The 11,233-nt window shown below is 57.3% G+C and overlaps 4 protein-coding genes and 1 pseudogene across 4 annotated transcripts, besides 11 other annotated features; all 5 read left to right on the top strand.

The window, feature by feature from the left end:
- The first annotated feature begins 61 nt into the window (after window positions 1–61).
- Window positions 62–84: a microsatellite.
- A 211-nt stretch (window positions 85–295) lies between these two features.
- Window positions 296–322: a microsatellite.
- A 55-nt stretch (window positions 323–377) lies between these two features.
- Window positions 378–400: a microsatellite.
- A 53-nt stretch (window positions 401–453) lies between these two features.
- TraAM80_08238 (uncharacterized protein) lies at window positions 454–3,660 on the top strand (the record flags this gene model as incomplete). Its single annotated transcript, XM_029384993.1, has 1 exon — window positions 454–3,660. The coding sequence occupies one exon, from the start codon at window positions 454–456 to the stop codon at window positions 3,658–3,660; it is 3,207 nt and encodes a 1,068-aa protein (XP_029235151.1).
- Window positions 3,661–4,015: 355 nt separating this feature from the next.
- Window positions 4,016–4,088: a microsatellite.
- Window positions 4,089–4,154: 66 nt separating this feature from the next.
- Window positions 4,155–4,176: a microsatellite.
- Window positions 4,177–4,327: 151 nt separating this feature from the next.
- Window positions 4,328–4,371: a microsatellite.
- A 96-nt stretch (window positions 4,372–4,467) lies between these two features.
- TraAM80_08239 (uncharacterized protein) lies at window positions 4,468–5,142 on the top strand (the record flags this gene model as incomplete). The annotated part of the gene is made up of 1 exon (XM_029384994.1): window positions 4,468–5,142. The coding sequence occupies one exon, from the start codon at window positions 4,468–4,470 to the stop codon at window positions 5,140–5,142; it is 675 nt and encodes a 224-aa protein (XP_029235152.1).
- A 584-nt stretch (window positions 5,143–5,726) lies between these two features.
- Window positions 5,727–5,765: a microsatellite.
- An 831-nt stretch (window positions 5,766–6,596) lies between these two features.
- Window positions 6,597–6,641: a microsatellite.
- Window positions 6,642–7,056: 415 nt separating this feature from the next.
- Window positions 7,057–7,078: a microsatellite.
- Window positions 7,079–7,590: 512 nt separating this feature from the next.
- On the top strand, window positions 7,591–8,910 carry TraAM80_08240 (uncharacterized protein; the record flags this gene model as incomplete). The annotated part of the gene is made up of 1 exon (XM_029384995.1): window positions 7,591–8,910. The coding sequence occupies one exon, from the start codon at window positions 7,591–7,593 to the stop codon at window positions 8,908–8,910; it is 1,320 nt and encodes a 439-aa protein (XP_029235153.1).
- An 84-nt stretch (window positions 8,911–8,994) lies between these two features.
- Window positions 8,995–9,012: a microsatellite.
- Window positions 9,013–9,194: 182 nt separating this feature from the next.
- Window positions 9,195–9,217: a microsatellite.
- A 183-nt stretch (window positions 9,218–9,400) lies between these two features.
- Window positions 9,401–9,880, top strand: TraAM80_08241 (hypothetical protein; annotated as a pseudogene).
- Window positions 9,881–10,101: 221 nt separating this feature from the next.
- TraAM80_08242 (60S ribosomal protein L34) lies at window positions 10,102–10,638 on the top strand (the record flags this gene model as incomplete). Its single annotated transcript, XM_029384996.1, has 1 exon — window positions 10,102–10,638. One exon carries the CDS (start codon window positions 10,102–10,104, stop codon window positions 10,636–10,638), a length of 537 nt encoding a protein of 178 aa, XP_029235154.1.
- Between the last annotated feature and the right edge of the window lie 595 nt (window positions 10,639–11,233).

Raw genomic sequence — 11,233 nt, forward strand, 5'->3', positions numbered from 1 at the left:
GTATGTCTTGTCTCTTGTCAGAGTGTTCACTGNTCTACATGTAACAATAGNNGAGGTAGGTAGATGAGAGAGAGAGAGAGGGAGTAGGATGATGTTTTGTAAAATGTGGGTTAAACTCTTCTTAGCGCTCCCGCAATGGGGTGCGTATGCCTGCTTACGCGTAGAATTTCTGATTTCTCCCTCTCTTTCTTTGCCTTGCTGTACCAGAGTTGTTTTTCACGCCAGGGTGGGCGGTGGAGGGAAGTCGGCAGCAGGTGACCAAGCAACAAGCAAACGGGCAAGGGGGGACGCACACAGAGAGGGAGATAGAGAGAGAAAGAGAAAACGAAGCAGCGTCGTAATAATAATAGTATATTCACCCATCTATATCTAAAAGGCAAAACAACAACAACAACAACAAGCCGCTGGTAGTTCCTGGAAGAGGTGAGGAGGAGGGGGAGCAGGCTGTGAGGGATGTTGTCGCAGTCCCTGCTTCACTACGCTGAGCAGGGCGAGGTGGGCAGCAGGGGGGCTTCTCCGCCGCTGCTTCGCAGCGTGTTGCGCCCCGCGTCGCACTGCCCGCTTTTTGACGTGAGAATGGAGAAGGGGCACGTCTGGCCGTGCGCCAACTTGCTTAACGGTAGTGGACGCTACCACGCCCAGTGGCAGAATGGGGCCCATCTTATCATGAGCGATAACCGTCTTCTTGTGGTACGGCAGGGCGACCACTTTTATTGTCCACCGTGGGACGGCCCCATCCATGATGTCTGCATCCAGCAGCAAGGGGCAGACACGCACTCCATTCTCGCCGTCGGTCTCACGGACGGCGTGTATTTGGCGTTGCTGCAGGAAAAACCACAGTTGCAGATCACAGGCGACGTCTTTGTCAGCACAAAACACTCCGTAGAAAAGATTGTGTTTGTTAGAGACGGGGAGCTGGCGCTCTGTTACGGGAACGCCCAGGTGGCGACGTACCAGATCGCCATTGAGGGACAACAGAAGGTGAGCCTGGTCCCAGCGCACCGACGCCAACCCTTAAAGTTCATTCAGACGATGACGTCTCTCTGGGACACGCGACGGTACCGCGACAGCGCCTACGACGCCAGTGATGCAAAACTGTTCGTGCTGTCAAACACTGACCTTACAATGTGGGCGTACACTTCCACGGACGCCTTCGCCGCGGTGTGTTCCGTACAGCTGCAAGGGAATGTGGTGGCTGTGCTCCCGAGTTCGCAAGTGCACCGATACACCATGCTTGTTTTCAACGATGGCGGGCGACAGCCTGTACTGTTTGAGGCGGCTCCCGCAAAAGGTTCCGACGAGGCCCGTTCCGCGATGTGTTTGGGTGCGGTGCGTCCTTTGCCGGAGGACATTCGCTTTGACAGCGTGACGTTAGCGGCGCAGGACACCGAGGGTACGACGATGCTGTACGACGCACGGACCTGTACCTTGACGATGCTAACCGCCGCTTCTCCCATCTACGAGGATATGTACGATGTTGTGGAGGTTGTGGCCGTGCTGCGACTTAGCGCGACGGCGGTGGGAGTGGCGTGCGTCAGCGAGCCGGCGGATCCTGCAGCGGCGTTCGTTGTGTACGGTAAAGCTGGGATTCTGTGCCGCATCGGAGTGCGATCCCTTGGCTCCATGTTTGCTGAACTTGTGCAGCAGCCGGGCCCAAGGGACGGGCCCCGCACCGTGCTGCAGCGGCTTGGCTCAAAGCGGGGCATAGCCGCCTTGGTTGGGGCAGTCTTCGCCGGGGCCTCGACGGAGGTTATGTCGTCACTACTAACGGAGCTTATGCAGCCGACGTTTCGCGGAAACGGCATGCGGGTTGCGCCTGGCGTGCATGGTATCGTCTCACTTGTGCATCGCGAGATGGCGTTGGCGTCGTCGCTGTGGAATGCACCCTTTGCATGGCATCTGATTTGTGGCTTAGAGCGCATTGCTGCCCACCTGTGGGCGTGGCGCGAAAAACTGGAGGCGCTGCTGCGCCCGTCTGGTTACCTGGACTGCCCCAAGTGGCTGGAGCTGTCGTGGAGTGGGTTTGCCGCCACCTCGCACCACCACTTCACGCCTCGCACTGCGCTTAATGCGCAGGCGATGCTGCTAGAAACGCTCCTGAAGGGGCTTCAGGACGCCGGGGTGCTGTGCTGGCTGTACGGTCTGCGACTGCGCGGTAGCCCAGGCGTCGCCACCACAGGGCGGAATAGACTAGAACGCGTGGTGTGGGGTGACGACCCGACCACAGCCATCACATCGCTTTGCATGGAGACCTTGTCAACAGCGGACTCATTTGTGATCGCGCAGCTGGAGGCACGACGGGACATTCTCCCGCTGCGCGCCCGCCACGTAGTCCAGGTTGCGGTTTGCATCTCAGCCAACAAGCCGGATGCGGCGTTGGCGTACGCCTGCGATAACGTTCTCTCGCTGCGTCAGGAGCAGGTGTTTGACTACGTGGCGGAGAAGCTCGAGGATGCATTCCCCGACAGCATGCCGCACCTCCGGCTACTGCTCTGTTGGCTACGGTACAGCCGAGACGCCATTGCGGACGTGCTAGTGATGCTGGAGCGCTACAGCCGAAGTGAGTCCCCCGAGCGGCTGAAGCGAGGCCTTGGCATCGTCCTGCAGGCTGCCGCCGAGCATCCCGTACTTCAGCGCGCCGTGGTGCGGTGGATGGTGAGCCACCCTCTCGAAGATGACCACGTGATGGGCTTTGCGGAGGTGCTGGAGGAACACGCCGTCGTGATTGCGGAGCCCCAAACCCTCACAGCGTTGTTCTGCGTGTGCTGGCATAATCGCACGCGACGTCCCACCGCTGCCGCGCGGGGTTTTTGCGACATTGCACGGGGGCAACAGCGTCTCGCGCTTTCCTCAAGGATCCTGTGCATTAAGCTTGCTTTGGAGGCGGATCCAACAATGTCGGAGCAGTTTGTCTACTTTGTTCTGCTTCTGCAGGAGGAGCTGGCAGAAGCCATTACGGCGGCGTGGGGCGCAGCGACTCCCCGGGTTGATGCCTGGCAGCAGGAGAAGCTCGAGGCGGACGTGGATGAGCTGCGGCACACGTACTTGGAGGAGCGGCGACTCTTTCAGTTGGCCGGGGAGTACAAGCAGCAGGGTGGGGCGAGGGTTCAGCTGGACCTGCTGAAGGTGCACCCCGAGACCCCAGAGAAGGTCACAGTGGAGGCGGTGCAGGATTTACTCGAGTTTCTCCTTGTGACCGGCGTGCCCGCGACGGAGGCGGTGCGGAATGTAGTGCGGGAGTACTACGACGGCTACGCGGCCGGCCTGCCTTTGCTGCCGTTTGTGGCGGTGCTCGCCCAGCACGGGGAGTCGGCGGCACAGATTGCGGCGCTGTTGCACTCCAGCGGGGTGTCTCAGGGCGCCGTCTTCGACGTGTTTTTCCACGTTCTCGACGAACGCGTTGAGGGGCCGGAGCTTACCGTGGGGGACGTGGCGACGACACTCGCCGCGACGGTGGGGCAGCTTACCGGCGAGAGCAGGGAGATCTGTGCGGCGTACCTGATGGAGCGCATTCGCGGCCTGCTCGCGTGCGAGCACACAGCCACGACCATGGCGGCGGCGGTCCTGCCGGCAAGCACAGCGCTGCAGGAGAGCGACATCGCGCAGCTGCAGCGCGCCGAGGCGCTGTTGCGGCTGCCACGCGCGGTGTCGTCTGTATGAGCGTTGTCGGGGTCTTGGGGCAGGGAGTCAGAGTTGCCGCAAACACACCGTCCAAAGCTGGGGGAGAAAAAAGGTTGGGGACGGGTGGGTGGGTCAAAAAAAGAAAAAAACGGGAAGGACAGGGGAACGGTGCCTGAGCGTGTGTGCGTGTGTGCGTGTGGGGTGGATAGACGCGGACGAGGCGTGCCTTTGCGACACGGCCGCTCCGATGGGAAAAGCAACCAGGGCGGGGGTGGGGAAAGCGGCGAGAGGTGAGACGCGTCACTGGAGGAAAGACGGTGGTGAATGCACATGCCTCGTAGGCTGGTAAGAAGGTGGGGGGGGGGGACACAACAACAACGCAAACTGTGTTGTCTCGTCTTTTTCCTTTTCTTCTTCATTCTTCATTTGCTCTGCTGCTTTCCAGCCTTTTTCTTGTTGTTGCTTCTGTTGGTGTTTCTGCATCTTCCCGTTTCTTTGCCTCCTTCCCCCCTCGACGACGACGGCAACAACGACTGCTGCGGCTGCTGCTGCCGCCACCCATGTGAGCAGCGCAGTGACATGCGCGGTGTAGTTCTCTGTCTCTCTGCCTCTCTCATCGGGACTCCGCCCTTTTTTTTTTTGCCTCCGTGACAGCGGCTAGGCATGCCGAGCTATTTACTACACTTCTTCGCTTTGTCCTTTTTGTTATATATATATATATATATAAATGTACATATAATATACATACATCTTCTTGTTTTTATTTTTTTTAAATACACGCTTTTGTTTGTTGCACGCACGTTTTATGACTAGCGCTTTGGCGTTTTGGAGGAAGCCCGCCCAATCATGCGCCGTACGACTGCCCACTGGGTCCCGCGGCTGCTGAGCGCGGCTACCACCAAGTATGCCGCACCGCCCAGCTTCAACGGTGATAATGTTGGTGACGGGGCTGACTCTAGAAGAGGCGCTGGCCTCTTCTTCGCCGACCGCGCTGTGAAAGTGACACGGCTAACATCCCCGGGTCTTTCCTTCAGCTGCACCCCTTCCATTCTTAGCTGCGAGGCCCCTGACGCCACAGCGGCAGTGCGCCTGGTGAAAGAGGAACCGGGTCAAGTGCCGGCGGCCAAAATTCAGCTTGCCGGCCTATGCGCTGTTTCCCTATTCCGGTCTCACCGCATTGTGCTCTACTGCACCGGGGAGGTGGACCGCGTGCAGCACCACGAAGTGGGCCTCAGGAGCGGCGACGTTCTGGTCGTGCTGCGGGGATGTGACCGGATGCGGGACTGGAGCTCCGTCGAGCGCACGCTGCGCAGCGTTGCTGGCGAGGATCCCGAGTACATCGCAGAGGAGGTGCTGTTGCGGTTGGCCTCCGACGCCCACCACGGCCCGCACGCGAGTGCATCCAACGAGGTGCCCGCCACCGGCGTGCCAAACGGCGTCTGCATCATGACTGTCGTGCGCCACCGGCCCTCCGCACGGCTTCCGCAGCCGCCCTTCCACTTGCATTGCTCAATAGCTTGAGGTGGTGTCGCCTCTTTTTTTTCCCTCTACAGTGTGAGGCACCCGCCCGCAAGTAACGACCAGAGCGGTCTGGGGAGGGAACGGGATGCAGTGGAATCCCGCCACCTGCCTGAGCTGCGAAGGAAGAGTAGCGAGGGGAAATAACTAAGGATACTACACACAAAAAAAAAAAACGGAGGAGGAAGTAATGGTGGGGGAGGAATGCAAAAAGGAACTATACTTATATATGTAAATAAAACATAGGGGGAGAGGGACACCCGTTTAAGTTGTGTATATAAATATATATATTTTCTTTTGTTTTATGCCTCCTTTTTTCCATTCGCAATATGTTCTTGCTTTTTGTTTTGTTTCTTTCGTTGCCTTTCCATTCTCGTTTACTACCGGCCCTTGCATTCTCACTGCGCCTGGCCCGCTATTCCTATCCCTGTGCTTTTTTCCGCTTGCCCGTTTCAAGCGGGCAGCAACACGCACACCCCCTTTTTTTCTTTTACTCTGTCTTTGTTGTGGGTTAGTAGGTATCGGTGGTTCCTTTCTCCCTCTTTTTTTTTTTTTTATTGGCGCGTTTTTTTTTAAATCTTTCCTCCTTTGTGTGGTTGTTATTGTTTTCCGTTTTGTTTTTGATTCGGCACCATCCTGCTTTTCTGTGCGAGTGTGAGAGGGGGGGAAGCTGGCGGCTGTGCGTCCGTCGCTTGCCGCTGCGCTGTGACCGTGCCGGAGGAGGCAGAAGAAGAAGAGGCCGCGAAACACACAAAAACAGAACACGCGGGTCAAACAGACTGACGGACAGAGGGAAGGAAATAAATAAAACGGAACCGTCGCCCCGCGCAATGCGTCTATGTAGCGATCGCGCAGCTTACTGTAGCGGTTTTTGATTTACGCGAGATATAATATGTACGCACATTTATGGTTGTGTATATACACGCGGGGAAAACAAACAAGGAATACATGAAGACGTTCGTAATGTGTCTTGTTAGTTCCTGGGGGCTTTGCTGCACACCTTTGCGCCGGCTGTCAAAAGTGACCAATGCAAAACGAACAACAGTAGCAACGGAGAAAAAGAAAAAAAAATAGATAACAAAGCATAATGGATCAAAAGAGGATGATAATATACAGCGAGGCGGGGGGAAATTAAGGTGCAGTTATGCACATGGGCTCTGGCTGGAGGAGCTGTCCCTCCCTTCATCTCCTCCCTTTTACCTTTATTTTTATTCCCTTTTTTTTTGTATGTGTACCCCCCAGCAATGTAACGAGCGAGAGGAAGGAATAAATATAGAGAAAAAAAGGCGCGATGGCGGGGGAGGTGTAGTAAGCATAGTTCTGGAAGTAAAAACTCTGAATGTGTGTGTGTGTGCTGCTGCCGTCGGCGATGGAGCGGGGGATGCGTGAGGGACGGCCGGCCAAAAAGACGCTGTGTGGAGGCCGGATGAGGGATGCTGCGTTTTTGCTAGCCCCATTCTCCCCTCTTTCCTTCTCTTCCTCTCCCTCTCCCTAACTCCCTCCACACACACATGTGCATGCATGTAACCATCACTCCCTCTCTTCTCTCTCTTTCTGTGTATGTGGGCACTGCTGCTGCTGTTGTCATCAGTGAGGTGGGTGCACACGCGGCACCCTCCCCTTCCCAAAGAGTCTTTGGGGAAGAAGGGCTGCTGTGAGAAGTGAAAATTTGGGGCCTGAGGGCAAGGGAGACACTGATAATAAGAAATGTTTGTATTAGAAGAAAAATGAAGGGAAACGGAAACTGCGAGGAATGAAAAATCACCCCTCCAACTGCCCCCCGAGTTGAGTATTCACCACGCAGCTGGTGGGAAAAGGCGGAGGCGCAAACGCACACGTGGCGCCCGTCTCTTTTTTTTTTTTGTTCTCGTTTTCTTCCTGCGTGTGTGCGTGTTTTTTCCTTAGCTCCACTCCATGTTTTTTTTTTTTTTAGTTTTTTCCTCTCCGCTTCTTCTTCCTCTTCGTCGTTGCCGTGGTTTCTGTTGCTTTATCTGTCCGTCTTTCTGCGGCGCGCTCTCCAACCTTCCTTTTTTTTTTCCTGCGTCGTGGCGGCCGCTCAGTTGCAGTTGTGCGGCGAGGAACGAACACAGAAGGAAATAAAAAGGAGAAAACATAAAAAAGAGCACTAAAAAGAAATAAAAGGGGAAAGAAGGCGGCGAGAGATAAAAAGATTACGAGGAGAGTTTTCTCGCGGCGAAGCGTACGGGCTAGCTGGGGAGAACGCACATTAACACGCACCGGTTCAGGTAGCGGGCGGCGCAGCAGAGGCACAACTCTTGGGCGTAGGCAGGCGGCAACACTTTTTTCTTTTTTCCTCCTTTTTCTCAGCAGCAGCGGAGGGGGGCGAAGGCCGAAAGCAGGGGGGGGGGACACCAGGGCTCTGCGGCGGCGAGGTGATCACAGGAAAAAAGAAGGCGAAAATAAACATTGAGGTACGCCGCGCCTGCGGCCATGGCGTCGGTGTACCACCGCAAGATTACTATTAGCGCGGGGGAGGAGTGCACTATCACTGGCGATGGCGCCGTTGAGCTGCAGCTGTTATCAGGTGTGGTGGAGGTAGCTGGGGTGCTGCTCCCGGCAAGAGGAACCAGTGTCTTTTTTCTTGAACCGGAGACCCGCTGTGTCGTGCTGTACACGCTGGAGGGCGGCTCTGTCCAGGCCACCGCGACCGTGCCGTTTGAAACGGTAAAGACGGCCACCGGCATGGCCGCTGTTGTGCAGCTGTGCCGCCGCACCCTGGCTGCAGAGCGTCGTACGAAGGTGCTGGTGATCGGGCAGGCCCACAGCGGAAAGACGCTGACGGCACACACCATTTGTAACCTGTTGCGGGAGGACGCGGCGGGGGAGTCCACCACCGCGCCCGCCGCGGCCGTCTTTTTGATGGACCTCAATCCTGAGTCAAACTGCGTCTACGCCCCCGGCTGCGTCTCAACAGTGCAGGTGGAGCATGCGCTGTGGCCCGGCACCACGTCAGCGCCGACGCTGCTTCCCTTCTCCCTCTTTGTCGGGGAGGCCTCCTGCCCGTCGGCGGCGACCATGGTTTCGTTCATGTACTTTGTGGAGCAGCTGCAGGAGTGCACAGAGACGCTGCTCCACGCCGCAGCGCATCACGAGCGCGTCCATCTCGTCATTGACGCCCCTGCGCCGGTAGCTGGCGTCAAGGAAAGCGTGTACTTCCGCAGGCTTATCGAGCTGGTGCGTCCCACCCACGTTGTGACGGTCAGCGCCCGGGACGGCTCAGAGACGTGGTCGACGTTTCTGCAGGAGGACGTCCAGCGGGTGCTGCCTGACTGTGAGTTCTCGTATGCCACGCCGGTGGTGCGACGGTGTGCCGGCTCGTTGCGCGAGCCACGGCTGCGGGAGTACTTTGCCGGCACTCCGCAGTTCCCGTTGGGCTGCGCCAAGGTCGTACTGCCGCTCGCACAGCTGCAGTTTGTCCAGTACGCGACCCCTGGCCTGGCATCGGAGGCGGCGACAACAGTTGCGGTGGTGGTCTCCTGCCGCAAGGTGGCGGCGACCCCCGCGCTCGCCGGGTCGATCTGCGCCCTCTCCCATGCGGAGGTGATAGAAGAGGTGCCGCTGGCCCCGGTGGCCGGGCTGCTGCTTGTAGTGGCGGTGGACGAGGAGCACGAGGAGCTGGTGACTATTGTTCCCGTCTGCGAGGATGTGCCGCGGCGCTTTGTGATTGTGCCGAACGCGGTGACGGCGGCGGAACCGCCCACGCTAAGCGTGACGACCATGGCGCCCATTGAAGAGGCCGTCGCGGTGTGAGCGAGCCCGCGCGTGTATAACAGGTGTATCCGCACCGACGCCATTACCCATTTACTTACATACATAGCATTCTCTCTCTCTCTCTATATATATATATATATAAACCCCTGTGCATCCTGTTGGACGTGTTTCTTCTAACCTTGCGTTCCCTTCCCATTCCCCTTTCTTCCTTTTTTTTTGTAGGTGTGGGTTTTATTTCTCTTCCTTGGAGTGTTGCGTTGCCGCCTACTGTAAAATAATGGTTGCTTTTTCTTTCTCGCCTGCCCAACCTTTTTTTTTTTAGCCACACACACACACACACACACACCGTCTTTCTGTAAGCAGGGAGGAACGCTGTGACATCGACGTCGCCATCGCCTTACCATTATTATTCTGTTGGCGTGCCACTGCCTCCTCTTCTCCTTTCTTACTTTCTCTTCTTTTGCTTTTGTTTCCTGCGCTTTTCCTCTTCGTCCCTCTGACCACAGGTGGCAATGGTGGTGGGAACGAGTGAAGAAGGCGGTGCCGGCGTGGCCAACCGCCCCGTCCTGCGTGTTCTCCACACGCACGGCCCGCTGTTTTTCTGCGAGGACCCTGCTGGCCTTCTGCAGACACTTCCACAGGCGCGCAAGCGCCACTATCGCGGCGCCCAGCTCAGCATCGAGGAGCTAGAACACCTTGCCGCCCGCTCCGTTGACGTCGTCTTCCTGCGCCCCGACGACGCGCGGCGCTGCGCGCGCCTGCGGGAGCGCCACGCCATTTTATGCCGCCTCTACCGCTACCTCACCGACGTGGAGGGGCTGCGGCTGCGTCACGGCAGCCAGTTTGGCGCCGCCTTTGTGGGCTACCGCGACCTCCACAACCATGGCGCCTGCCTGGTATACTTGGGGCCCCTCTCGCGGCGGCGGTGCGGGTGGCGTGCAGCGTCGCCAAGGAGGCGTGGGTGGCGGAGGAGCTGCACGACGGCGGCGGGTTCTTCCTCACGCGACTTGACCAAACGCGTGGATTGCCGCGCGTTAAGCGCCACTGCGGCTCCTGACGGGGTCGCGCGCGTGGCCCGCTTCTCTCTTTCTTTTTTTCTGTGGTCTTCTGTGCATTGCTTTTCTACACCTTTGTCTTTTTCCAGTACCCTCCTTCCCCCAATGGTTATTATCATTATTATTGATTCACCTCTCTCTTTTTCGCTCTTTTTTACTTTTTCTTTCGCGCTCCATGCACACCCAGGAAAAGATGGCTTGCCCACGTGTGCAGTACCGCCGCCGCATGCACTATGCGACGCGTGGCAACCGCATGAAGCTTGTGCGTACCCCCGGCAACCGTCTCGTGATGCAGAAGCGTGCGAAGCGCTCTCAGGGCCCCCATACGCCGTGGGTGCTTGGCCACAAGCGCCTCGCAGGCACAAAGGCGCTGCGCCACACGGAAGCCCGTCTTGCCTCGCGGCACCAGAAGAGCACGTCGCGCCCGTACGGCGGTGTGTTGAGTCACGAGCAGGTGCGGGACCGCATCGTGCGGGCCTTCCTCATCGAGGAACAGCGCATTGTGAAGCGCGCACTCAAGGCCCACACCAAGTCGCATAAGGAGAAGAAGCGCCGCGACGCCAAGAAGAAGCGTAAGGAGGAGAAGAAGGCCGCCATCTCAAAGAAAATTGCAAAGAAGCTTGGCGTGAAGTCCACCGTTGCGAAGAAGACGGTCGCCAAAAAGAAGATCACTGCGAAGGCCCCCGTTGGTGCGACCCTCAAGAAGAAGTAGAAGGACTGCAGAGCCACACTTTCTTTTTCTTTTCTTTTCGCTCTCTTTTCCATAAATATATTTACGTTTTTGTCGTTTTTTTTTAAAAAAATATTTTCTTCTTTTCGTGCGTGCTCGCGCCCTCACCGCATCTTCCTACCCACTTCCTTTTAAGTCTTCTTTTTCCTCTGCCGCCGCTTACTGTAGTGGGAGGGAGGAGGCGAATAAGAAGGGGAGTAAGGAGAGAGGGAGTGTGTGGTGTGGGGGCTAACACTGAAGCTGTGGGGCAGGCCGCTGCTACCGCTGCCGCAAGTCCCTGTCGCTGTTGCTCTTCACCGCCCGCTGCGTTGTGTGCGTTCACTTGCCTTTATTTCCCTTTTTGTTCTTTCCTCTCCTACTCTCTCTTATTCCCTGCAGGTCCGCAAAACGATGGGATTCTTCGACTCTGATCTCAGCTACCCGACGGTGCGCTCCGAGCGTATGAAGCACAAGCGCCGCCGCTTGGTGCAGGGCCCTAACGCGTACTTTATGGACGTAAAGTGCCCGGGGTGCAACGCCATCACTGTGGTCTACAGCCACGCCACCTCGGAGGTACAGTGCAACGGCTGCGCCACCA

This window comes from Trypanosoma rangeli (genome assembly GCF_003719475.1).
Source record: "Trypanosoma rangeli strain AM80 chromosome Unknown Tra_15.4_contig_00391, whole genome shotgun sequence".
Classification (NCBI taxonomy): Eukaryota; Euglenozoa; class Kinetoplastea; order Trypanosomatida; family Trypanosomatidae; genus Trypanosoma; species Trypanosoma rangeli.